Below are 27,907 nucleotides of genomic sequence, written 5' to 3' on the forward strand. Positions count from 1 at the left end.
AAAAATAACTTTTTTTCACATTGTCATTATGGGGTATTGTGTGTAGAAGTTTGAGGAAAAAAATAATTCAATCTATTTTGTAATAAGGCTGCAACATAAAATGAGGAAAAAGTGAAGCGCTGTGAATACTTTTTAGATGCACTGTATACTATATAAAAAAAAAAAATTTATATATATATATATATAAACTATGAACATGTGACAATCTCATTACCTCCTTCTTGAAGTTGAGGAAATAGTTGGTCTGATCAATGAGGAATATCTCCAAAGCGGAGCGGCGCAGGTTGTATCTCCGCAGGTGAACCTCTCGGATCTGATTCAGGGGCCATTTGAAGTCGTGACCCACTCCTTCACAATACATGCAGACAAAGGTTGTTTAAAATGTGCTGTGATAAGCGTCTACATTGTCCCTTCTCTTTTCCTCCTCACCTTCTTCTTTCTCCTGGCTGCTATCGTAGAAGTAGATATGTTGAGTAGTGAGTTCCAGACGTCCAGGCACCACGTCCACCACAGTCACCAGCTCACAGTCCTCCAACAGCACCAGTTTCTCCTTCTGGCCGGCTTCTTCTGGATCAACCCTGCAACACATGGAAATAGGACACCAACTCACTGAAAGATGTCTCATTATTTCTTGACGTTCTGTTGAACAGGTATGGCTGCTGTCGTTTCAGCATTGCCGTTGCAATGTGCACATGTGCAATAACCACAATCCACGACATGCAATGACAAGGTAAGGTAAATTCAATCAAACCCGCTGTCGCCGCCCAAACGGTCCCCTCTAAAAATCGGTCCACCCTGCCTTCACTGCACATACATGATTTCGGAGTATCAGCAGTATCATTTCTGAGCATCAGCAGTGATTCACCGATTATCAGCTTGTTTCTGCTTCAAACTGCACTCATCATCTATCTCAGCAACAGATATCTGAAGCTTTTGTATAACAATCATTTCCACATAAATTCAGCATTATTTCATCATAAAAGACAGGAACCAATCAGAGCGCAGCAGCAGCACGTCTGAGTGTGACGTGCTGCTGCGTCTATGTCATTTCGGAGCATCAGTAGCAATTCACCGATTATCACCTGGGTCCTGCATAAAACAACCTTGTTTCTGCTTTAAATGGACTTTAGAATGATTTAAGAGGTTTTACTTTGTCAGCTGATGGCTAATAATCACATTATTCCCTTTGATCGCTTTGGGTGTAGAGAGTCAGACTCAGATGCATGCACAGTGAAAGCACAGTGAAGGCAGGGCGGACCAATTTTTAGAGGGGACCGTTTGGTCGGCGACACCGGCACCCAACAAGTGTGATTCCTCTATAATTGAAACACATTCTCCAGTCCCCTTTTATAAAGATGGGGACCACTAATCCAGCTCGCCAATCCAGAGGTACTGTCCCCAACTTGGATGCAACATTGTATAAGTGTGCCACCCTTGACACCCAAATGGCATCCAGAGGCTTCAGCATCTCAGGACAAATCTCATCTGCCCCTTGGCGACTTCCCACTGAAGAGTTTTTTGATTACCAAGGTGATTTCTTCTAAGGTGATGGTAACAGATCTGTCTGAGTCTTCCATTCTTGCCTCCTCAATGGAAGACATGTCAGTAAGGTGAAGGAGATCCTCAAAGTTTTCGTTCCACTGCCTGATGACATCCTCAGTCCAGTTTAACAGCTTTCCACCCCTACTGAACACAGCCCGGGCAAAGAACTGCCGCCCTTTCCTGAGTCATGTGACACTTTGCCAGAACTGCTTTGAGACTGACCAAAAGTCACTCTACATGGCCTCTCTAAACTCCTCCCACAACCAAATTTTTGTCTCAGCCACCACTGAGGCTGCAGTCCTTTTAGCCTCCGCTGATTCCAGAGAACCCTATGCCAACCACACACAAAAGGCCATAGTCTGGCCACAGCTCAAACCAGACGCCTCAGCAATGGAGGCCTTGAACATGGACCACTCAGGATGTGAGAGATGTTTCTTCGGAGGTGTTGAAAGCTGTTTGGACAGGCTCTTCCACCAAACGTTCCCAGAAAACCCTCACCATGCGTTCAGGCCTTTGAGGTCAGTTTGGTGGCTTATCCCTCCATCTGACCCTACTCATCACCAGGTGGTGATCAGTTGACAGCTCCGCTCCTGTCTTCACCCTAGTGTCCAAGACACACTGTTGCAGGTCTGATGACATGATTGCAAAATTGATCATTGACCTTTGACCTAGGGTGCTCTGGTAGCAAGTGTACATATGAAGACCCTTGTGCTTGAACAAGGTGTTTGTTATGGACAATCCATGACCACCACAGAAGTCCAACAACAGGGGCGAGCACCTGGTGGCCGGGTCTATAAGCGTGGGGCTCGGTCGGACATGGCTCGAAAAAACAACACTGTGCCACCGCCAATGCAATATATGTTGCAAAAAAAAAAAAAAATTGCAATGTCAGTGTCTTCCAATATTGTGCATCCCTAGAACATTTCTAGTCTGTCACTTCTGCAACTAAAACTAATGGGCCCGATATTACACTGAATGACTTTTACAGTTGAATGTGACATGCATGTCACATAGTGAATATAAAGTACAAACAGACTCTAAGATGTTCAAATGCTGCTGGTGTTAATGGTGTGTTTCACTAATTAGTAGCTTGGGCATGATGCATTAGTTTTTTTTAAGCGCACTGCTCTTTATATATTTGACAGTTTGATGTTTTGTATCAGCACTTTTCTTATGCCTGGTAACTGACTGGTTGTTGGCATTAGCAGGGTCATCCTCTGGCAGCTCCAGGATGTCATCTTCCAGGTCACTGACTTTGACTTGTTTCACAGCCTCCAGCAACAGCGACTCTGGGTTTATGTTCTGCTGATGGACACCTGAGCAAAGCAGAAGAGATGAATAAAAGCTGAGACAAGTCACCAAGAATAGTGCATCACAAGGCAGTACAGGAAATCAACTTCCCCACATGGCTGTCAAGCGCTGTTAAACTATAGTATAACTGGAAAGAACAAAAGGCCTCACATTTCAGTACAGTCTGTTTGATGCAGAAAAACTGCTCAGGTCTTTACAATTACAAACCTGACCCGAAAAGAGTCAATAATGAGCCAATAAAAATTGCAGCCTTAAGGCTACTCAAGGTTTCAGTTTAATCAGATTACTTAGGCACCTGTTTCTTAAGAGATATAATGGAACTGCACCAACTATGAACAATAGTGACAGTGAGTCCAAACTCACTCACACCTAAAATCTTACAGAAAATTCAGGAAGACACTGTAACTTGTAAGCACACAAGCACAAGGTTGTCTTACCCAGATTATCTCTGAGAGCGCTGGCTTCACGGTGAGGGTCAAAGTTGTAATTACGAACCATTTTCAGCCTCATACGGGAGTAGTTCTCAGCACTCGACACCCTCCAGTGCATCTCGTCTTGTTGCCTGTGTAAAATGGATTCAATACAGACATATCTGCTTTACACCTAGTTTTCCAATTATTATCATTGCTATTCTCATCTTATGCTAGAAAATATAAAGTGCATGTAACATTCTTAGGGGCTACCTTTTAACTTTCATATTACTTTCAAACATAGAACAGAGGGAAACGAAGTTAATCCCAGTACCTGTCAGCCCAGGGTCCTCTCTCACACACCAGACCCCGACGCGCTGCCTTCCACTGCCTGAGGGTGGCACTGTTTTGGCTGTGCTGTTGTTTCAACATGCTATTATAGCGCAGATTTTCCTGGCGGCCTCGACGAGAGAAAGGTTCCACAAACTGCTCCTGAAAGGAGTAGAATGCACAAGAGTGGCAGTAGGAACAGAACTAGAGGGAAAGAGTTGTCAAATTCAAACTCAGACTCTATAATGATTACCTAATTATTAATGAGCTAACTAACCTGGAAGCGGATCTTGCTCTCACCCCTCTCCCGTTCTCTTTTATGCAAGCTAACCATGAAGGCCTCATAGCAATCCTTCCAGTAAAGAGCCATGGTCTCGTGGCCCTGGCTGAACATCTCAATTTCATACTGATTCATATATGGAATAATCTGAAGACAAATAATGAAACTCATAAGAAACATCACAAGAAAACAACTAACAGAACTGATTGGGGAGGTGATGGTCTAGTGGTTAAGCTTTGATCTTGAGACCAGAAGATCCTCGGTTCAAATCCCAGCTTGACTGGAAAATCACTAAGGGTACTTGGGCAAGGTCTTTAATCTTCTATTCCTCCCAGTGTGTAGTGAGCACCTTGTATGGAAGCACCCTCACATCAGGGTGAATGTGAGGCATTATTGTAAAGCATTTTGAGCACTGATGCAGATAGAAAAGCACTATATAAATGCAGTCCATTTACCATTTACTTCTACTTGAAGCTTTACTATATTGCTAGTTATGATTAATAGCAGTCATTTGCTTAACATTCAGGGCATGATCTACTAAAGGTTTGCATGTGTTAAAATGTGCACAAACACCGTAGCACCCGGAAAACAAACAAACAAAAAAGTGCATTACATGGAGAAATGTGGCAGGGGCGGGATTTGAACCGGGAACCTTCCACCCTGAAAACAAGTGCAATAACCACTTGGCCACCACCCCGCCTCCACAAATTAAAATATAAAAATGAAATAAAACAATTCACTGCAAATGTCGGACACATTTAAAGAGTTAACAGCTGACTTTGTGTTAGCAACTTTAAGAATAAATGTTTCCATGTGTAACAAGTGGTGTGTAACATTTCCGCTATATTCTTCACTGAGCACAAAGTACATTTTAGTGAGATACGCGGTCATTACTGCCACTGGTGAACAATTATGCTGCGTCCTGCTGGTGGAAAGCAGAGAACTGGGAGTACAGTTGTCTGTCTGGCAGAGCGTAGCACAATTATTCAGCAGTTTGTTTAAATACTACAGATAGAACAATAATTAAATGTCTTAAATAGCAGACTGTTTTATTTTGTGCATGTGTTTTTGTTTTTTTAAATGCCAATGCGCAAACACGCTCAGTTATGTGGCAGAGTTCTTGCTTAACGAACAACAAGGTGCATATCTGCAAGCGGCTGACTGAATTTTATCTTGCGTTTACGGCCATTAACATGCACAAAACGCTCATTTAGATACTGCTGTCTACGTCACATTACCAGCCGCTATCAATCGCATAATTAGTCTTAGTATATCACCCCCAGAGCTGTCTCCACCCCAACAGACAAAAATTTGGATTGCCCATGAAAATTTAGCACTGGTTATCTGAGATCTTAGTAAATCAGGCTCTTAGTGCTTGATTTTTGTTTGATGCACCCTGCCTGCTACGCTGAAGAGTTTCTTAATTTGTATGTTTTTTTTTAAATTCCAGTATCATCTAAATTTTAAACATTATAAGCAAGTGCGTTAATGTTAAGCTCACGTATTTGTCGAGGTAGACGCGCCACTCTGGTGAATCACAGTAGACCCGGAAGTCCTCAAAGAACGACGGGCTGCCATTGGTGTCAGGGAGCTGAGGGAGGTGCAGCTCCATGTAAAGAAGGCGATGGACCTTGGACAACAGTGTTCGCAGTAGAGGAACGAGGAAGGAGTAGGTGTCCTCAGTCTGCTCCTGGATGGAGCGCCGCAGGATGCCCTCCACCTTACCAAGCAGGTAGCAGGCCTCATCCTGGCTGGACACCTCCTTGGTCTGCAGGATGCCATTGAGTTTGGCGGTAGCCATTGCACATACCTGATTATCACATGGAAGACAGGCGTTATTTAGGTATAAAGATTCCATGCCAAGTAATGTCCTTAAACTACCAAAATAAATAAATAAATAAACAAAAATAAACAAGTATACAAACTGATGTAAGAGGTGGAGGAAAAAAGCTCACTTCAGGGTCTTCTTGGGCCATGAAGCCCAGCAGAAGCCTCAATCCAACTTGGGACAGCTGGAACCACTGTGCTCCAGAAGCATACCATACCATGAGACTGTCCATCAGTGTCACAGCCTCCTCCAGAACCTTCTCTGTCCAAAGTGCTGGATTGATCAGACCCTCTGCTTGTAGGAAATCTTGTAAAATGTGAACCAGCCGCACTGCATTCTCAGTGTTCTGTGGCAATGTGGCAGCTGATGCCTCACGGTTGTCACTCACAGCCCGTTCCAACATGCGTTCCATAAGGCTGAAGTGGTACAGAGAGAAAGGAGGATGACTAGTAACAAAGTTCTTTACTATACCAACACTAGTAGCAGCCTAACAGTTGTCTGACCTGAGTTTGATTTGGTCAACTGGAAGCAGCAGCTCATTAGCAGTCCCCAATTTGGTGAGAGCCGAGAAGACCTGTCCACGCTCAAACCACGCCTCATCGTCAGAACCCTCTATACCATTCCACATCACACACATTACTATCTCCAGCAGCATGCTGCAAAGCTCCTCCTCTGCCCGCTAGGTGGGGACACAAAACAGGGGGATAGATAGGTTTTAATATTAGATTAATGAATCACTGACAGACAGAATCACTGCAACAGTAGTTAATAGTGTATAGACAAGAAAGAAATCCCAATGAACAATGATCTAAATATTATGAAAAGTACATGACTGATTATGAAAAATAAAGTAATTTTTTTTTAAACTCCCACAAGTTGAGAAAATGTCTTTACAGAGATGAATAACAAATGAGACTGCTGACATGACATTTTCCATTTTTCCATGCTCGCTACATTGGGCAATTTAAAGGGAATCTAAAGAGAGGGCAGTGAGTAAATGGGCATTTGAACTACTGACAGTGATGTGTACTCAGCTGTAAAATAATGCCGCTCCCACATGTTCCGCTTTCTCAGAACTAGCTCAGCAAAATAAAAAAACCTGATGACACCAGCCAGCACTGTGATCAGCCATCTCACCTCAGCATTTGTGAAGGACTCCTCCAGTGAAATGCTGTCACTGAATAGATAGCTGTCTTCATTCAGGGAGGGAGTTGCATCACGATTCTTGGAACCCCCAGGAAAAGTCTTGGAAGTCTCCAGTGGAGATGGTGTGCTGGGCATGCTGCCAGGTGTCTGGCTACCGCTCTCCACTCCCTTGTATGATTGCAAATGGGACAGATCCAGAGTCAAGCCCCCTGATTTTGCTACTACATAGGGTTTGATGTGGAGTTGGGGCTCAGTGGAGGCACAGGAGGACGGTGTATCCAGCAAGGAGATGACGTCGCCATTCTCCAGGCTGTCCACAGAACGATTATCACCTATGCTCAGATGGTCATCATCCAACCGGTCCAGTGGTGCAGAGCTGCTGGCTCGTGACCTTCTGTCCAGAGGTAGCTCCAAGCGGTTAGCGTTGCTGCTACTGGGCCGACTTGTGCCAAATTCCAGGCTGCAGTTGCTGATGGTGTCAGCTCCTTGGAGTGCTGAGGAACCTTCACCCTTCAGGTACAGCCGCAAGAGGGTGTCCTGCCAACACCGCTGCTTGGAGATCTGAACACTGGCATCGGGCTCAGACTGCAGCAGCTGGTATACCTGAAGACAAAGCAACAAAGAAAACACAAAAATGTGCTTAGATCTGCAGGGAAATGGCACGATGTACCAACAGCTAATGGAAAGATGTTACCGTGAGAGTACTACGAGGTCTGTTAGAAAAGTATCCGACCTTATTATTTTTTTAAAAAACCATATGGATTTGAATCACGTGTGATTGCGTCAGACAAGCTTGAACCCTTGTGCGCATGCGTGAGTTTTTTCATGCCTGTCGGTTGCGTCATTCGCCTGTGAGCAGGCTTTGAGTGAGGTGTGGTCCACCCTCTCGTCTATTTTTTATTGCGAATGAATGTCTGAACGATTTGGAACTTTGCTGCATCAATTTTTTTCCAGAAACTGTGAGAGACCTCCAGGTGGATACCGTTTGAAAAATTAATATGGCTTTCAGGGACGATTTTATGGGGATTAAACACATTACGGGGTGTTACTGCCACTTTAAGGACGGCCCACAACTGCTGAGAGCGCGGCGCGCTCCCAGCCCCCATCGACAGGCTGACACCCCGCTGGAACAACCACATCATTTCCAACATGAAAGTTTTGTTGATCCGGGACCTCGTCTGACTTTCACAAAAAGGCAGAAGATGTGGACATCAGCACTTTTTCCGGGACATTCCACCGTTACAGGAGTTTTTTTCATGGAAAGAAAAGCGGAGGGACGCGCCACGGAGCCGTTCATTACGCGGGACAAAACCACCTCGGTGTTGGTCTCTCAGGACAGCTTTCAGGTGGATTTCAGACGGATTCCGGTTGCTTTCCAGTCATGTGAATATCCGATTGTGATTGTGCATGAGCTGGACATGCCAGAACATGTCCCGTGAGGCTTCATCACGGCGTTGCTTTGCGCCGAGCAGCTGCACCGCAACGCGCGGAACTCCTCAGCACATCTGTCTTAATGTGCCAGAAAAGTGCTGATGTCCACGTCTTTTCACAATTCCTGTGCTAGTCAGATGACATACCGGATCAAGACAGCGTCCAGTTTAAAAATGAACGGCACATTTCACTGTTACAGGAGTTTTTGTCATGGAAAGAGAAGCTGCTCCACCGCACGTCCCTGAAATAAAATCGTCCCTGAAAGCCATATTAATTTTTCGAACAGTGTCCACCTGGAGGTCTCTCACAGTTTCTGGAAAAAAATTGATGCAGCAAAGCTCCAAATCGTTCAGACATTTATTCACAATAAAAAAATAGACGAGAGGGGTGGACCACACCTCACTCAAAGCCTGCTCACAGGCAACCGACAGGCATGAAAAAACTCACGCATGCGCATGAGTGTTCAAGCTTATCTGACGCAATCACACGTGATTCAAATCCATAAGGTTTTTTTAAAAAAATAATAAGGTCGGATACTTTTCTAACAGACCTCGTATTTTTGTGATGGCAGGACTTTAATGATTATAGTAGCAAAGAGAATACAGCCATAAAAATGTGACATAAAATGGAGAGCATTAAACATCAAATCTGACAGTTGAAAAATATTGCTTTTAGTACTTTTTAAAATGAACAACTGAAACTACAAAGTGACAAAGTACACAACGAGCGGAACAACAAAGAAGAATTGTACTGCTTGTGAGTCTGAGCATGTGAAGGGATGTAAAGAAATGCTGGATGAAAGGAAACTGTAATTTAATGAAACTCTAATCAAGCATCAATGCAATTTTAAGTCTTTTTTCATGTCTGCTGTAACACAACATCTGAAATCAACACTGAAAGCATGTGTGGACTTAAGTGCAGGTGTTTCCTCACCCGTTTGCAAATGATAAGGCGGACGCAGGGTCCAGAGCGGTGAGTCAGCTGGACCAGTGCCATCAGATCCTTGAAATTAACTATCTGGTCTGTAGATTCAGACACACACAGACACCATTACTGTACATAATACTGACTGAAGCTTCAAACTGCTAATGCTATTGTGTGATTATTTCCAGACAGTGGATCAATTCTGTCTGTGAGGGCCATTCATCAGTTCAGCCTCTTCAGACGGCTGTTCATCTTTCAACTGCAGGGCATGGATTTACCAGAGTTGTATTTCGACACCACTAGTGGTATGAGCGCATTAAGAAAATAGTGAAGCAGTATACTGCGTCATATATAGATTTTGTCTATATTTTTTATTTCAGTTTTGGAAAATGGGCAGCACTGAGTTTGCATGTTCTCCTCGTGATCGAGTGTGTTCCCTCCAGGTGGTTCGGGTGCCTCACACTTCCTAAGACATGCAGATTAGATGAACTAATGACTGAATTAAATGCACCTGTGAATATGTTTGTCTGTCTGTGTGTGTCGGCCCTGTGACACACTGGCGGCCTTACCAGTGTGTAGCCTGCCTCTCAGTGACTGCTGGAATAGGTTCCAACCCCCCACATAAGCATGTGTTCAGAAATGACTGAATGCATAAACTGTTTGAAAGCATTCAGTTTTGTTGAATATTTTATGCAACATTCCGATGATACAAAACTGGTTCATTTGTATTTAATTCTAAACATATTTTAAATTCTGTACTTAAAATATACCTGGGGTGCCAATAAGTTTGATCAGGACTGTCCATGGATCACCAGGTAAATGGGAAAAGAAAGTGGGCGTTCACACACTGACCGCCATTTTAACAGACCTTGTGAATAATGATAATAATAATAATAATAATAATAATAATAATAATAATAATAATAATAATAATTGAAAAAAACACTACAGAATACTAACCGTATTTATTTCTGTTGTGTATATGTTGTGTATATATGTTGTGTATACATAAGGTGAGCAGGGTATATGACTGATTACAGCAGTGAAGCTATATTTACAGAATAAGTGCACCTGCTGTAAATATTAACATGTATAAAACAAAGCAGAGACAGCCAGCTGAATATAAAGCATAAAAATGTAAGTGGATTTTTATTATTTTTAAAAAACATTAAATGCTAACCTGTGTGGAGCACCTGGTTGAGCAAACAGCGGATCAGAGTCGGAGTGATCTGAAGTTCAGAAAAGAGGAGTGACAAGGCGGAATAACCCGCCTCCCTCAGCCGCAAACGCTGCTTGTTCTTCTCATAGACGCGGTCGCAGCGCAACATGCGCTCAAACAGCTGCAAAGAGAACCGGCTCTTATTCAAATGCAAAAACATATTAAACATCGACAAATGATATTCCAAATTTCATGCTACGCTACATGTAACACCACATAGTTAGCTGCATAAAAAGATGCGTTGGTGCGAAAATCAGTACGGCTAACAATACTAGACTAAAAATGATTAAACTAGAAGAAGTTGAGCCAAAGCCCTACTGTTGTTCTGAATTTAAATTATGCCCCAAATTGTTGACCTGTGATCCTTATCCTTCCTCACTGACTATGTTCCTGACCTCTGTGTCAACTGAACTTGGATCTTGATAGCTATTTTTTTTTAAAAATAATCTAAACACTGATCTCTGATCTTAAACTTACAAACTTTGATGCTGTTAACTGACCTTAGATACTGACTGCACTATTTTGGTTTTGACTGCAGACCTTTTAATCCCAATCACTGATCTCTGTTCTTTAATCTGATTTCTGATCTTTGATCCTGATTCATATCTTGACCTTTAAGCCTGATTGCTGAAGTTAGATTCTAACTGCTGACTATTTAATCCTGTAATCAGGATCAAAGATCACCATTAAGGAACAAGTTTGGACCTGCTCCTTGATCTGTGTTAGCACCAAGATTTCATGGGTTTTAATAAAATTGGCCCATTCAATTTTCCGTAGTCATGATAGCAAGCAAACAAACATACATATGCTTGTTATCCCATAACCTTATAACAGTCTTCCCAATACCCACGAAACTCAGTTTAAAATGGATAACTAGCATTTAAATCGCTGGACTGGCTATAACCCACCTTGAAGACAAGTTCTCTGAGTCGGTCTGAGTGTTTGTTATTGAGCAGAAGAGCATAGCATGAGTCTGCCGCCCCAGGCTCGTACAGCTGCAGAAAGATCTGATCCCTGGATGGACTGCTCTGTAGGACACTGATTAACAACTCCAACATCTCACACAGCTGAAACACACACACACACACACACACACACACACACACACACACACACACACACACACACACACACACACACACACACACACACACACACACACACACACACACACACACAATCAAATAAGTGCCTTACAAAATATTTCCATAGTGACACTTTCAGGCTTCCTTTGTTTCGCTGTTCATAAAAAGTGTACTGCATTTGCACACTGTTCTGGAATAACTCGTAACTCTAAAAAAAAAAAAACAACAAAACACCTCATTTATATTTCATGTAGCACATTATCATGGCTTCATCCCAGCATCACTTGGGAATGGATGGGAAAGAAGTGTTATGCATCCACTGTTCCTACAGCCCCTGTACCACATGGAACTGATTACATTTACGGAAAACTACCTACATGTCAGCGACGCTGATTTTACATTTCTACATGAGCTGTTACATAGGACTTCTTTATTGGTTTGTTCCCAAATGTTTTCAATACTGCCACCTCTCCTCTGTAGCCTGTGCTCTTCATGTCTGTGCTATGTTTCATCCAGTGGTGGGCACAGTTCCGCTAATTCACTAACTGCTAATTAGCAAAGCTAACATTTATCGTTGGCTCCTGTCTGCTATGTATTTTGCAGCAGCGAGGCAGTTGAGAGGAGCTGAGCTCAACTCTAACCCAGCAGAAGGAGCCTGGCTGCGAAAAACAAAAAACAAAACAAAAACAAAAGTAATTTTCCTTGACAGCATACAGACTAAGGGCAGTTCAGAACCTCCATGACCAGTAAAAAAAATCAAGGACCGAGACGTCGCCTGGTATGGCAGACCTGGGGCCCCACCCTGGAGCCGGGCCTGGGGTTGGGGCTCGCGTGCGAGCGCCTGGTGGTCGGGCCTTAGCCCATGGGGCCCGGCCGGGCTCAGCCCGAAAGAGCGACGTGGGCCCGCCCTCCTGTGGGTTCACCACCTGCAGATTCTGCAAACCGTCCGACGCCTCAGGAGGCGGAAGCAGCTCTCCACCAGCACTGTTTACGGTGCGGATGGGGAGCTGTTGACCCTGACTGGGGATGTTGTCGGGCGGTGGAAGGAGTACTTCGAGGATCTCCTCAATCCCATCGTCACGTCTTCCGAAGAGGAAGCAGAGACGGGGACTCAGAAGCGGACTCATCTATTACCCAGGCCGAAGTCACCGAGGTCGTTAGAAAGCTCTTCGGTGGCAAGACTCCTGGGGTGGATGAAATCCGTCCTGAGTACCTTATGACTCTGAATGTTGTGGGACTGTCTTGGCTGACACGCCTCTGCAACATTGCGTGGCGATCGGGGACAGTGCCTCTGGATTGGCAGACCGGGGTGGTGGTCCCTCTGTTTAAGAAGGGGGACCGGCATGTTTGTTTTCCAACTATAGGGGGATCATACTCCTCAGCCTCCCCGGTAAGGTCTATTCCAGAGTACTGGAGAGGAGAATTCGACCGATGGTCGAACCTCGGATTCAGGAGAAGCAGTGTGGTTTTCGTCCTGGACGCAGCACACTGGACCAGCTATACACACTCCATCAGGTGCTCGAGGGTTCATGGGAGTTCGCCCAACCAGTCCACATGTGTTTTGTGGATCTGGAGAGGCGTTCGACCGTGTCCCTCGGGGCACCCTGTGGGGAGTGCTCTGGGTGTACGGGGTCCGGGGTCCTTTGCTAAGGGCTATCTGGGCCCTGTATGACTACAGCAGGAGCTTGGTTAGCTTTGCCGGTAGTAAGTCAAACCTGTTTCCAGTGCACGTTGGCCTCCGCCAGGGCTGCCCTTTGTCACCGGTTCTGTTCATTATTTTTATGGACAGAATTTCTAGGAGCAGCCAGGGTGTAGAGGGGGTCTGGTTTGGGAACCACAGAATCTCATCTCTGCTGTTTGCGGACGTCAAATCAGGACCTTCAGCGTGCACTGGGGCGGTTTGCAGCCGAGTGTGAAGCGTCCGGGATGAAAATCAGCACCTCCAAATCCGAGGCCATGGTTCTCGACCGGAAAAAGGTGCTTTGCCCTCTTCAGGTCGGTGGAGTGTCCTTGCCTCAAGTGGAGGAGTTTAAGTATCTTGGGGTCTTGTTCACGAGTGAGGGACGGATGGAGCGTGAGATCGATAGACGGATCGGTGCAGCATCTGCAGTGATGCGGTCGCTGTATCGGACCGTCGTGGTGAAGAGAGAGCTGAGTAGGGGGGCAAAGCTCTCGATTTACAGATCGATCTACGTTCCGATCCTCACCTATGGTCATGAGATTTGGCTCATGACCGAAAGAACGAGATTGCGAGTACAAGCGGCCAAGATGAGTTTCCTCCGCAGGGTGGCTGGGCGCTCCCTTAGAGATAGGGTGAGGAGCTTGGTCACTCGGGAGGAGCTCGGAGTCGAGCCACTGCTCCTCCACGTCGAAAGGAGCCACTTGAGGTGGCTCGGGCATCTTTTCCGGATGCCCCCTGGATGCCTCGCTGGAGAGGTGTTCCGGGCACATCCCATTGGGAGGAGGCCCTGGGGAAGACCCAGGACACACTGGAGGGACTACATTTCTCGGCTGGCTTGGGAACGCCTTGGGGTTCCCCCGGAGGAGCTGCGGGAGGTGTGTGTGGATCGGGAGGTCTGGGCGGCTTTGCTTGAGCTGCTGCCCCCGCGACCCGACTCCGGATAAAGCGGAAGAAAATGGAGCATACAGTGGTCCAGCCATGAGGCAGACGTCTTTAAAAGGAAAGCAGGTCTGACTTAGGGTTTTGATTTATAGATCAGATTAATCTGGATAGAATAACTACATTAACCCTCTGGGGTCCGAGGGCATTTTTTGGACCGTTCACTCGCCTGGCATAAATGTTTTATTATTGCTGTTTACAGCGCTCCCTGCATCCCACAATCATGTTTTATGTCTCTTTATTTCCAAGACGACCTGTACTTTCAGAATATATATGTTTTTGTGTTTTATAGTTCCGATATCTTTTAGACCGCTAACGTTTTTTTTTTTTACATAGTTAGTAATGGTGAAAAACATTTATAAACCCTGATGGCTCCTGTCTGCTATGTATTTTGCAGCAGCCAGGCAGCTGAGAGGAGCTGAGCTCAACTCTAATCCAGCAGAAGGAGCCTGGCTGCGAAAACAACAACAAAAAAAAACAAAACAAAACAAAAAAAAAACAAAAGTAATTTTCCTTGACAGCATACAGTGGTCCAGCCATGAGGCAGATGTCTTTAAAAGGAAAGCAGGTCTGACTTATGGTTTTGATTTATAGATGAGATTCATCTGGATAACTCAGCCACATGGGGTGTGCAGCCAGTACATTCTGAGTGCCGGTCCCAAGCCCGGATAAATGAGGAGGGTTGCGTCAGGAAGGGCATCCGGCGTAAAACAAGCCAACCCAACTATGCAGACTCAGAATCGATACCGGATCGGTCGCGGCCGGAGTGTCTGACAGAGTGATGAGTGTGAAGTTGGAAATTGAAGGGGTGATGATGAATATCATCAGTGCATATGCCCCACAGGTAGGTTGTGAGATGAAGGAGAAAGAAGATTTCTGGAGTGTGTTAGATGAGGTGGTGGAGAGTGTGCCCAAGCATGAAAGAGTGGTGATAGGAGCAGACTTCAATGGGCATGTTGGTGAAGGGAACAGAGGTGATGAGGAAGTAATGGATAGATATGGTATCAAGGATAGGAATGGGGAAGGACAGATGGTAGTTGATTTTGCAAAAAGGATGGAAATGGCTGTGGTGAATACCTACTTTGAGAAAAGGGAGGAGCACAGGGTAACATATAAGAGTGGAGGAAGGTGCACACAGGTGGACTACATTCTTTATAGGCGATGCAAGCTAAAAGAAATCATAGACTGTAAGGTGGTAGCAGGAGAGAGTGTCACTAGACAGCATAGGATGGTTGTTTGTAGGATGACTTTAGAGGTAAAGAAGAAGAAGAGAGTGAGAGCTCAACAAAGGATCAAATGGTGGAAGCTGAAGGAGGAAGACTGTTGTGTGAAATTTAGCGAGCAGGGGAGAGAAGCACTAGTTGGAGGGGAAGCAATTTTGGACAACTGGAAAAGTACTGCAGATGTGGTGAGGGAGACAGCTAGGGCAGTACTGGGTATGACATCTGGACAGTGGAAGGAAGACAAGGAGACTTGGTGGTGGAATGAAGAGGTCCAGGAAAGCATAAGGAGAAAGAGGTTGGCGAAAAAGTTTGGGATAGTCGGAGAGATGAAGAAAGTAGACAGGAGTACAAGGAGATGCGGTGTAAGGCGAAAAGAGAAGTGGCAAAAGCAAAGGAAAAGGCATATTGCGAGCTGTACAAGAAGCTGAATAGTAAGGAAAGAGAAAAGGACTTGTACCGATTGGCCAGACAAAGGGACAGAGCTGGAAAGGATGTGCAGCAGGTTAGGGTGGTAAAAAATGCACATGGTAATGTGCTGACAATTGAGGAGTGTGTGCTGAGAAGGTGGAGGGAATATTTTGAAGAGCTGATGAATAAAGAAAATGAGCGAGAGAAAAGGCTGGATGATGTGGTGAGAGTAAATCAGGAAGTACAAGAGATTAGCAAGGAAGAAGTGAGGGCTGCTATGAAGAGGATGAAGAGTGGAAAGGCAGTTGGTCCAGATGACAATCCAGTGGAAGCATGGAAATGTCTAGGAGAGATGGCAGTAGAGTTTCTAACCAGATTGTTTAATAAAATCTTGGAAAGTGAGAGGATGCCTGAGGAGTGGAGACGAAGTGTGCTGGTTCCTATTTTCAAGAACAAGGGTGATGTGCAGAGCTGCAGTAACTACAGAGGCATAAAGCTGATCAGCCACAGCATGAAGTTATGGGAAAGAGTAGTAGAAGCTAGGCTTAGAAAACAGGTGAAGATCTGTGAGCAGCAATATGGTTTCATGCCGAGAAAGAGCACTACAGATGCAATGTTTGCTCTGAGAATACTGTTGGAGAAGTACAGAGAAGGGCAGAAAGAGTTATATTGTGTGTTTGTGGACTTAGAAAAAGCTTATGATAGGGTGCCAAGAGAAGAGCTGTGGTATATTGTATGAGGAAGTCTGGAGTGGCAGAGAAGTATTTTAGGGTAGTGCAGGACATGTACAAGAATAGTGTGACAGCGGTGAGATGCGCAGTCGGAATGACAGACTCATTCAAGGTGGAGGTGGGATTACACCAAGGATCAGCTCTGAGTCCTTTCTTGTTTGCAGTGGTGATGGACAGGTTGGCGGATGAGATCAGACAGGAGTCCCCATGGACTATGATGTTTGCAGATGACATTGTGATCTGTAGTGAGAGTAGAGAGCAAGTTGAGTCTAGTCTGGAGAAGTGGAGATATGCTTTAGAGAGAAGGCGAATGAAAGTCAGTAGAAGCAAGACTGAGTACATGTGTGTGAATGAGAGGGAGCCCAGTGGAATAGTGCAGTTACAAGGAGTAGAAGTGGTGAAAGTAGATGAGTTTAAATATTTGGGGTCAACTGTTCAAAGTAATGGAGAGTGTGGTAGAGAGGTGAAGAAGAGAGTGTAGGCAGGGTGGAGTGGATGGAGAAAGGTGGCAGGAGTGATTTGTGACCGAAGAATATCAGTAAGAGTGAAGGGGAAAGTTTACAAAACAGTAGTGAGACCAGCTATGTTGTATGGTTTAGAGACGGTGGCACTAACAAAAAGACAGGAGGCAGAGCCGGAAGTGGCAGAGCTGAAGATGTTGAGATTCTCTGAGAGTGACAAGAATGGACATGTCAGAGGGACAGCTCAGGTGGGACGGTTTGGAGACAAAGTCAGAGAGGTGAGATTGAGATGGTTTGGACATGTGCAGAGGAGGGACCCAGGGTATATAGGGAGAAGGATGCTGAGAATGGATACACCAGGCAGGAGGAGAAGAGGGAGACCAAAGAGGAGGTTCATGGATGTGCTGAGAGAGGACATGCAGGTGGTTGGTGTGACAGAGGAAGATACAGAGGACAGGGTGAGATGGAAACGATTGATCTGCTGTGGCGACCCCTAATGGGAACAGCCAAAAGACAAAGAAGAAGAGAAGATTCATCTGGATAGAATAACTACATTAACCCTCTGGGGTCCGAGGGAATTTTCTGGACAGTTCACTCGCCTGGCATAAATGTTTTATTATTGCTGTTTACAACTCTCCCTGCATCCCACAATCCAGTTTTATGTCTCTTTTTTCCAAGACAACCTGTACTTTCAGAATATATATGTTTTTGTTGTGTTTTATAAGTGTAATAAAGGTTTACAATCAAAAATAGGCAAGGAAAAAATAAAGCGAAAAATAATTTTACACACACATTTATTCAAAACACAGCAAACTATAATAAACAACTGTTTTGACACTTTATAAAGGTAATTTGAGGTCTTCTGTGAAAGACTGAATGACAAAAAGGTTCAAACAATAAACACAAATGCACATTTTGAACAATATATACAAAATGGTCCATGCGTTTTGTTGTCCATTGATATGGTAAACAGTGCTTTACGCAGAGAAAGCAACAGAGTTATTCAGTAACATTCACTCTGTTTGAGCACGTGAGATTGTCATCAGAGGCTCTGCCTCTGCTCCTGCTTTCACTGATCGCTGTGCGTAATGGCGCAGGGCACACTGAGTATGTACTAACAGCATGTACTCATTGGAGCACCCAGGGGGCTATTCAAACGGGCCAACTAGAAACACATCACTCCTGAAAACGATCTTTGGCTTTTCACGTGAGGTAAATCTGCCCCACGATTGGATTTTTGGAAAACCATGTAACGGTGACCCAATTCCAATTGGACACTCACATTGCGCACGTCATCACACAGCTTCTATGAGGAGTACAAAGATGGCCGATGGCTGGCTCGAAAGTCCGCGGAGTTAACTTTTCAGCAAAAAGAGTAAGTTTCTATCTCATATCATTCAAAGGTTATTCATACACTCAACAAAAATATAAACGCAACACTTTTGGTTTTGCTCCCATTTTGTATGAGATGAACTCAAAGATCTAAAACTTTTTCCACATACACAATATCACCATTTCCCTCAAATATTGTTCACAAACCAGTCTAAATCTGTGATAGTGAGCACTTCTCCTTTGCTGAGATAATCCATCCCACCTCACAGGTGTGCCATATCAAGATGCTGATTAGACACCATGATTAGTGCACAGGTGTGCCTTAGACTGTCCACAATAAAAGGCCACTCTGAAAGGTGCAGTTTTATCACACAGCACAATGCAACAGATGTCGCAAGATTTGAGGGATCGTGCAATTGGCATGCTGACAGCAGGAATGTCAATCAGAGCTGTTGCTCGTGTATTGAATGTTCATTTCTCTACCATAAGCCGTCTCCAAAGGCGTTTCAGATAATTTGGCAGCACATCCAACCAGCCTCACAACCGCAGACCACGTGGATCCACACCAGCCCAGGACCTCCACATCCAGCATGTTCACCTCCAAGATCGTCTGAGACCAGCCACTCGGACAGCTGCTGAAACAATCGGTTTGCATAACCAAAGAATTTCTGCACAAACTGTCAGAAACCGTCTCAGGGAAGCTCATCTGCATGCTCGTCGTCCTCATCGGGGTCTCGACCTGACTCCAGTTCGTCGTCGTAACCAACTTGAGTGGGCAAATGCTCACATTCGCTGGCGTTTGGCACGTTGGAGAGGTGTTCTCTTCACGGATGAATCCCGGTTCACACTGTTCAGGGCAGATGGCAGACAGCGTGTGTGGGTGAGCGGTTTTCTGATGTCTATGTTGTGGATCGAGTGGCCCATGGTGGCGGTGGGGTTATGGTATGGGCAGACGTCTGTTATGGACAAAGAACACAGGTGCATTTTATTGATGGTATTTTGAATGCACAGAGCTACCGTGACGAGATCCTGAGGCCCATTGTTGTGCCAATCCAAGAACATCACCTCATGTTGCAGCAGGATAATGCACGGCCCCATGTTGCAAGGATCTGTACACAATTCTTGGAAGCTGAAAATGTCCCAGTTCTTGCATGGCCGGCATACTCGCAGGACATGTCACCCATCGAGCATGTTTGGGATGCTCTGGACCGGCGTATACGACAGCGTGTACCAGTTCCTGCCAATATCCAGCAACTTCGCACAGACATTGAAGAGGAGTGGACCAACTTCCACAAGCCACAATTGACAACCTGATCAACTCTATGCGAAGGAGATGTGTTGCACTGCATGAGGCAAATGGTGGTCACACCAGATACTGACTGTTATCCCACCCCAATAAAACAAAACTGCACCTTTCAGAGTGGCCTTTTATTGTGGACAGTCTAAGGCACACCTGTGCACTAATCATGGTGTCTAATCAGCATCTTGATATGGCACACCTGTGAGGTGGGATGGATTATCTCAGCAAAGGAGAAGTGCTCACTATCACAGATTTAGACTGGTTTGTGAACAATATTTGAGGGAAATGGTGATATTGTTTATGTGGAAAAAGTTTTAGATCTTTGAGCTCATCTCATACAAAATGGGAGCAAAACCAAAAGTGTTGCGTTTATATTTTTGTTGAGTGTAATTTAGTAAAGCTTGGTCTTCCAGAGGGTTAATGACAACTCTGTCATTTGTACAAAGTGAAAATATAACGCATATCTTTTAATTTTAAAGTAATGCACTAATTCTGAAGTTTTGAACATTTAGCACACACAGATGCCCAAAGGGATTATGGGTAAACTGAGCTGTTTCCCACTGCCATCCAGTAGATGAGCCAAAATGCATAGAACACTGCCATCTACTGGTGCCCGGTTATATCACATGGTTGCCGAATCACAACTTAGACTTTTCTGCTTTGCAAATGCCTTTTTTTTTTTCTTTACAAATGAAAAATATGACATTTTACAAAGGCACATTTATTTCTAAACACCAAAACATGTTACATTAACTTGTGTTGGTTTTTACATAGAATGAATGAGTCAACCAATCAGTGTGAGCGGAGGCTCAGTTTAACCATAATCCCTTTGGGTATCTGTGTGTTAATTTTCAAAACTTCAGAATTAGTGCATTATTTTAAAATTAACAGATGTGTGTTATATTTTCACTTTGTACAATGACAGAGTTGACATTACTGTAGTTATTCTATCTGGATTAATCTGATTTAGAAATCAAAACCATAAGTCAAACCTGGTTTCCTTTTCAAGACATCTGCCTCATGGCTGGACCACTGTATGCTGTCAAGGTAAATGACGCTTCCCTACAGCAGTGGGCAGGGTGCATAGCGCTAACTCATTGGCTGTGTTTGGGTTTGTGATCACCTTTGATTCTAATCAGAAGCATTGGCGGTGTTTAAACTCAACATTAGCTTGTTAGTAGCTGAGAGTGTACCGGATATTCACTTTTCCAAGATGTTTCATAGAACACACCATTACAAGTCTCATCTTGGCTTGACAAATGTCTAAATAGCCTCAGAGCTGACAGATGTCCAAGAGTGCAAGATCATATCATTATACTGGCCATATGGTTGGACATAATGATGGAAGCAGCCATGTTCAGCTCTCTGTAGCAGGATATGCATCACTGAAGGCTGCTGCAGGGAGAAGCCTCGAGACTTCCTGCTTACAGATGGGTTTTTTGTTTTCATTTAATTATGCAGAGAGAGGAAGGCTGCACAAACACCTGTCACACAGGGAATAAACAAACTCCAGTGCTGGAGTATCACAACAGAAATTCACCAGAAACAAAAACATTGAAACTAAGATTAGCAACACCACTTCACACACAACTTGACAGACCAGTTACGGTCAATGTGTATGATAAAACATGCCAACATAGCCCAAAACAGGTGGTTCACTAGTCCTCAACTTTATCTACCAGAACCCAAAATTTCAGTACTGCAGTAGTTTTCATAGTTACTTCCAGAAATTTTGCAAATTCACTGACTCTCTCACTCACTGACTCCATTAACCTTGTGCTTGCCCTCCTAACTGCAGGTAATAAGGGTTCTTGCATTAAGCCAGATGTCCCAGGATACCAGCCTGAGGTTCCAGGCTACCGGCCTGAGGCCCAAATGTAGCCAGTAAGACTATTTCATAAAGAGCTCCCTCCACAAGTTTACACCTTACATATTATGTGATGTGACATAATTTATTAAATGCATGTCTGGCAGTTTTAATTCACCCCACATTTATTTAAAGAGTAAATCATTGATGCTGAATTATGAAAAGATAGAAAGGAAGCTTTAACCTCAGATGCAGATGACACAGACTCATTAGGTGGAGGTGCCACAGTGAAAGGACAGAGACCTGGAATGATCAGGAATAGGCTCACAACCTGGCACAAGACACCAAAGCTAAGGACAGACAGACATGCAATTTCCTCTCATTTCAGTTTCATTGTCATGGACTGAGATTACCCCGTACCAGATTTGTATATGCTCCAACTGCACATGTGCGAAAAACGGGAAGTTTGTTCGGTAAGGAGCTGATCCTTTCTGTGTGTGGACCAAAATCAGTGTTTAAAGTGAATAAATTCTGATCTCATCTCTGCTGAAAATGGGAAATTTGTTAAATGGATTTTATTTATTTGTACACAAACTCAGACTGGAGTACATTGATTAATTATTTTGCTCTGAACTGAGTTTGACCTGTGGTGGGAATACTCTTATGAACAGAGAGAGAATACTCTCATTGCATTTTTTTTTGGCAATTGACAGTGCAAGCTAGACTTGGTAAGGGTGTAATTTCATGGGTACATTCAGACTTTGTTTCCAATAAACATATTGCTGAATGAGTCCAGGGAAGCAATATTATTAAGAGATAACATCAGAATTTATTCACATTAAACCCGATTTTGGTCCACATACAGAAAGGTTAAATTCAGGACAGAACATACTTTCAGTTTTTTTGAGCATGTGCAGAATGCAAATATACAAATCTGGTACAGGGTAATCTCAGTACATGACACGGTCTCAACAACAGCAAGGGAGCAGAGCCAGCTACTTAATCCCCATACAAGAGGAAACACAGGACTGGTGGATGAGGAACGTGTCTGACTGAGAACTAAGTGAAAGGCAGAAAGACATCCTTTTACAAAGGATTAAACCTCAGTCACAACACAACAACTTCCGACAATGAGCCTCATTACTGCAACAGAAGCAGCCATAAGGAAAAATGTCCAAACTGAAACTGCGGCAGATTAGAGGCCACATCAGCCCTTTCCAAAGCACCCCCTTCCAACATCACTCCTCAGCACAGCAAAGCCCTGACCGCCCTGAGTAAAGACAGCAAAATCAAAAACCTGCTGGATGATAAAGGGAGATGTAATGTGGTGCTTATCACATCTGAATATCATGAACGAATGAATTTTTTTCGGCACACATACACACTCATACTTTACAAATCTCTCGTAAAACAAAAACCAAACCAAACCAAAACAAAAACTCATGGGCAATTTCCGAGTTTTGTGCGACCGAAAGGGTGTAGGTAGAAGCAAAAGCTTATAAACACCCACCCCTTTTACCATTCGCTATATACATGTACACTCATAACAACAAATACTAAAAAAGAAAAACAAGCAGAGACAATATAGATTAATCAGTGAACTAAAATATCTCAACACTGCTTATTAACTACTATCAATTATTGCTACTTTGAATTGTATAATATTTGTATGTATTTTCTGTTTTAATTGTTTTTCTGTCATGATTAATTTATTTTGGTATGTTGTGTGGTCTTAGTCTGTTTCTATGTTACTGGGACTACGGCTGGAAATTAGCATCCTGCTATAATCCGGCATATTTACATGTAACAATGTTCATTAATATGCATTGTCCCGTTTCAAATGAATATATAATACAACAGAACAAACAGTAGTGCAATGCAAAATTTAAAAAGAAAACAGTAACAAACTCAGGTAACCCAATTCATCATGCTATAATAAGTAATTATATTGTTTTTATAAAGTCTTTTGAAGCCAACCAAAGTACCAGACAATTTAACGCTATCAGAACAGTTATTCCAAATTTTTACACTCTTTACAGAAACACAATGACTTTTTACAGTAGTTTGAGTCTTTAATTTATCAAATATTAATGTTCCTCTCAAATGTCCCTCATTTTAAACAGGTCCTGGACATGTTGAGGTAAAAGTTTATTTTTAACTTTATACACGATTTGTATGGTGATATAATCAACCAAGTCCCAGAATTTCATATCACTCTAAGATCACGACATTGCTCAGTGATTCTTATAAAACACTGAAGAAAGTTATAGAATGTCCATAACATCTGCAGAAAGAGGAAGCTGTCACTCACTCATAATATTTTCATTGGTATCCTGGAGAAACCATTCCCTACATGTATGGACTCCCAAAAATACACAAAGGAGCCCCACTAAGATCCATTTTCAGAAGCATCACTTTGGTCACATAAGACATAGCCAAGCATGTAACCACTATTTTAACACCACTGGAAGGCAACACTCCCTACCACATCCATAACACTATGGATTTTGTGAAGAAGGTTAGAGGCCTGAGAAAGAACCTGGATGAAACCATGGTGTCCTACGATGTGAGGGTGTAACCTCCACACTAGACGTGACCTCAACACAAACCAAATTTGACAACTCCTGGTCCTCTGTCTGAAGACAAAACATAGATGCACCATGGGCGAACCAGTATCCCCCATCATGGCCAACCTCTACATGGAAGAGGTGGAAACCAAGGCTATGTATTGCTTCAGAGGAACTCCACTAAACAATTAGCTGAGAAATGTGAATGACACATGGGTCAAAATTAAAACCCAGGAAATGCAGGCTTTTACTGAACACATCAACTCATTGGATAAAAACAAAAGTTCACATGAGAGGATGTTAAGAATAACAGTTTCTTAACATTTCCTTTCCTGGACTGTGATGTTTACATAAATGAGGACTGGACCTTGCACAATGGGGTCTACAGGAAGCCCACACACTGAGACCAATGCCTTCTTTTTGATTTCCATAACCCACTGGAACACAAGCTGGGAGTTATTAGTACCCTGCAACACCAGGAGGATAACATCCCAACAAGTTCCCAGGCCCAAGAAAAAGAATACCAGCACCTGAAGGAGGCACTTAATATCTGTGGCTAGCCTTTGTGAAAACAGCTACAAGACCCAGTAGTAATACAAACACTGAGTGATGAAACACAGCTAGAACAAGAGGAACACTATGATTCCATATGTGGCTGGAATTTCAATAAACACAACATGCCTGTGTTTTTCAAATTCAGTAACACCATCAAACAGAAATTGGTTCATCCCAAAGACTGCACACTACACACCCACAAAAATAGTCTGGCCAATGAGCTCTACATCGGAGAAACTAAACAGCCACTCAACAAATGAAGAAGAAATGACACACCTTTGAAGATAACAATGTTCATATGTATTTTAGACAGAGAAGATGGATGGTTTGAAAGAGTTGTCAAGGAAGTCATCTTGTTAAACTGATGAATCCTTCTCAAAACAGGGGTGAGGGGCTGAGACAAAACCTCCCCCCCCCTTATAATAGTATCCATTCCTCAGCACCACAGAGACTCAAAGACTGTCCTCAACCCCCCAAATGAAACTCAGAACTAGAGCCCAACCGATATGGATTTTTTGAGGCCGATGGCGCTAACGATATTTGGATGAAAAAATGCCGATAATCGATAAATCAGCCGATATTATTATTTTATTTTTTTTTTTAATGAATAAAATGTTCTTTTTTGGACTCTTAACAAAAAGGGTATGAGCTAAAAGCTGAAGCTTTGTCCTCATACTGATTAACTTGATAACAGAGAAGAATTTTCAAGTTCAAAAAATGCAATTGGAGCAGTTAGGGGGCTATTCAAACGGGCCATCTAGTAAGATATCACTCCTGAAAACGATCTTTGCCATATCACGTGAGGTAAATCTGCCCTACGATTGGATTTTGGAAAACCATGTGACGGAGAACCAATTCTGATTGGACACTCGCATTGCGCGCGTCATCACACATCCTCTATGAGGAGTACCAAGATGGCCAACGGTGGATCGAAAGTCTGCGGAGTTAACTTTTCGGCAAAAAAAAAAAGTAAGTTTCTATCTCACATTATTAAAAAGTTATTTACAATTTAGTAAAGCTTGGTCCCAGCTGTCGTATACAATGGCGTCGGCCCCAGAGGGTTAATGGCAAACAGCAGTAATTCCCAGAATCCTTCCGGACGACCAGTGAATCTGAATGTTTCAACCTCTTAGCAGTAAACAAAAGTTTTTCATGCTAGAAATAAGGTCTACAGAATGTGGGCTTAATAAAAAGCATGACCGACGCAATGAAGCACGTTTGACACATTACTACATAAACTGAGTTAATCAAACTGAGTTGAACTGAAATGGGAGAAATGTGGGGTGAATGTAATCGCAAAGTTATTACAAACAACATCCTTATAAACTTACTTGTATGCTTTTGTCAGCCGATCAGTGCAGTGTGACGGCAAACTACGAGGGCTGGTGATGAACACATTTAAGCAGGGGTGTAAACAGCTCTCAGTTGAATGGAGTCAGAGCTCCATCTACTAGACAAACGGTGCTAGGACATTTTACATTGCAGACACAAACATGACCTTACCTGTGTGAAGTGCTTTGAGGCAACTCTGTTGTGATTTGGCGCTATACAAATGAAAATAAATTGAAATTGAAAATTAAAAAACATCATTTCAGTAACTGTTCTGTTTATGAGAAATTATCGGCGTTCTATCGGCAGAATTTCAGCCGATAGTGAGTACTTTGAAAAGGGCTTATATCGGTCGGGCTCTACTCAGAACACCACCAACTGACACCCGAACTCAACTGACCGTCAGTGACCAACAACTCTTCATTACTTCATTACAGGAACTACATATAACCAACTGACCTGACTCAGCCTACTTGGATGACTAAAAATCTCCACAGACATTTGCCAGTGGGTTGTTGAGTTGTTTGAGAATATCTCATATTTGTAGACCCTATTTGCACATTGGCGTGATGTCATTAACCAGACCATTCCTAGGTAATGGGTTCCATCCTAACCTGGTCCTCGTCTCCAGTGGCAGCGATGTAACCCAGGATGCTGTGCATCTCCTCCTGTGACATGCCTTTGCTGATGTAGTACCGGATGAGGCCAAAGAGAGAGGCTCGAATAGTGCGAATGTCATCATCACTCAGGTCGCTCTCTTTATTGCTGTTCTTCCTAAAGTACACAGTACATAATGGTGTAAGCCTTAAACAAATCCTTGATTCCCTGCAGTAACTCGTGTAATAAAAATCACTGTGGCTAAATTTCATCCTTGAGGAGTCTTTTACAAATATATCACAACAGTAACTGGAAACAATTATAGCCACAATCGACAGCTGCCAAGCAATTAGTTTTGTGAGAAAAAGGTAAATACTAGAAAAATCAGAATTTTGGAAGAAGGTGACTCACCCATAATAGAGGCGTACTGTGTCCAACAGGAACTGAACACCATATTTTTTCCTGAACTGCTTCCTGTTGTCTTTGATGACAGTGGACATGTACTGGATATGACCTTTATTAAAGCAAATCAAATAAATTAGTTCAAACCTGCTTACAGCCACAATCAGGCCAGAGCTGTGATGACTAATCAATTATAAAAAATAAAAAAAAAGCGCATATATTTGGCTTCACCTCTGACATAATTACATATCCTTTCACTGTGTCAAATTTTCTGGATTAATTTTTCATTTATGTGTCTAAACTGTGTGATTTTAGATTCTATAATGTGAATATTTTCTGTTTTTCTTTTTTTTTTTTAAACCCCTTGCTGACAATAAACTGAATAGCTTCAAGTTGTGGACAAAAAAATATTTTAATGGTGGCCATGAGAGGCCACAACCTTTCCAACATAAGGCAACACTCAAAAAAAAAATAAAAAAAATACAGAAAACACAAATATAGAAAACTCCTGCATTAATTCTGCAACACTTGCAAACAGAGAACACAAACAAATATAACATATAAAACATGTAACAATTTCATATGATAAGGTGTGTGTTGCAAATTCACACAAACCATGCAAAAACATGGTGTAAACAATCACAACATAAGCACTGGCAAAACAAGAGGTTTCTGTGCAGAAAATCATTACTGTCAGTTTTCAGTGCAACACACTACTGTATGTATCTTTAGGATACAGCACATACTTAGTCAGCAGCACTGTTTGGTTTCTAGATGATTTTACTCTTAAGCCAGCTATATTTTTACATTTTATTATTTTATTTGTGATGGACAAATTATTGTTCTGTCAGTAAAAGGCATTTTTTATTTGCTAATACTTACTAATAGTTATGAGAGCTGGTGTATTTCCATTGGTATCTCCATAATGCTGTCCATTCCTCGGATATGATTACTCTGCTTTTTTTCTCCCATTTGAATTTAATATATGAAGTTGTGTGTCTTCTAAAGATTCGTTATTACTTTATCCATGTATGAAATTCTTTTATAACTAGTATATGCATCATATGCT

General features: G+C 43.0%; 1 protein-coding gene across 4 annotated transcripts in view; it reads right to left on the minus strand.

Annotated features, from left to right (window-relative positions):
• Positions 1–27,907, minus strand: part of nbeal1 (neurobeachin-like 1) — a 159,555-nt gene that overhangs the window by 34,551 nt on the left and 97,097 nt on the right. For all 4 annotated transcript variants that reach the window (XM_034175856.1, XM_034175831.1, XM_034175848.1 and 1 more), the window contains 15 exons: positions 26,848–26,950; positions 26,454–26,613; positions 11,330–11,488; positions 10,383–10,542; positions 9,212–9,300; positions 6,839–7,450; positions 6,205–6,380; positions 5,829–6,117; positions 5,375–5,683; positions 3,871–4,020; positions 3,598–3,755; positions 3,291–3,415; positions 2,732–2,858; positions 430–578; positions 215–348 (listed from right to left, as the gene is read on the minus strand). In XM_034175856.1, the coding sequence (XP_034031747.1) occupies positions 215–348; positions 430–578; positions 2,732–2,858; positions 3,291–3,415; positions 3,598–3,755; positions 3,871–4,020; positions 5,375–5,683; positions 5,829–6,117; positions 6,205–6,380; positions 6,839–7,450; positions 9,212–9,300; positions 10,383–10,542; positions 11,330–11,488; positions 26,454–26,613; positions 26,848–26,950 (2,900 nt within the window). The remainder of the gene's footprint in view (positions 1–214; positions 349–429; positions 579–2,731; positions 2,859–3,290; positions 3,416–3,597; positions 3,756–3,870; positions 4,021–5,374; positions 5,684–5,828; positions 6,118–6,204; positions 6,381–6,838; positions 7,451–9,211; positions 9,301–10,382; positions 10,543–11,329; positions 11,489–26,453; positions 26,614–26,847; positions 26,951–27,907) is intronic.

This window comes from Thalassophryne amazonica, chromosome 1 (assembly GCF_902500255.1).
Source record: "Thalassophryne amazonica chromosome 1, fThaAma1.1, whole genome shotgun sequence".
NCBI lineage: Eukaryota > Metazoa > Chordata > Actinopteri > Batrachoidiformes > Batrachoididae > Thalassophryne > Thalassophryne amazonica.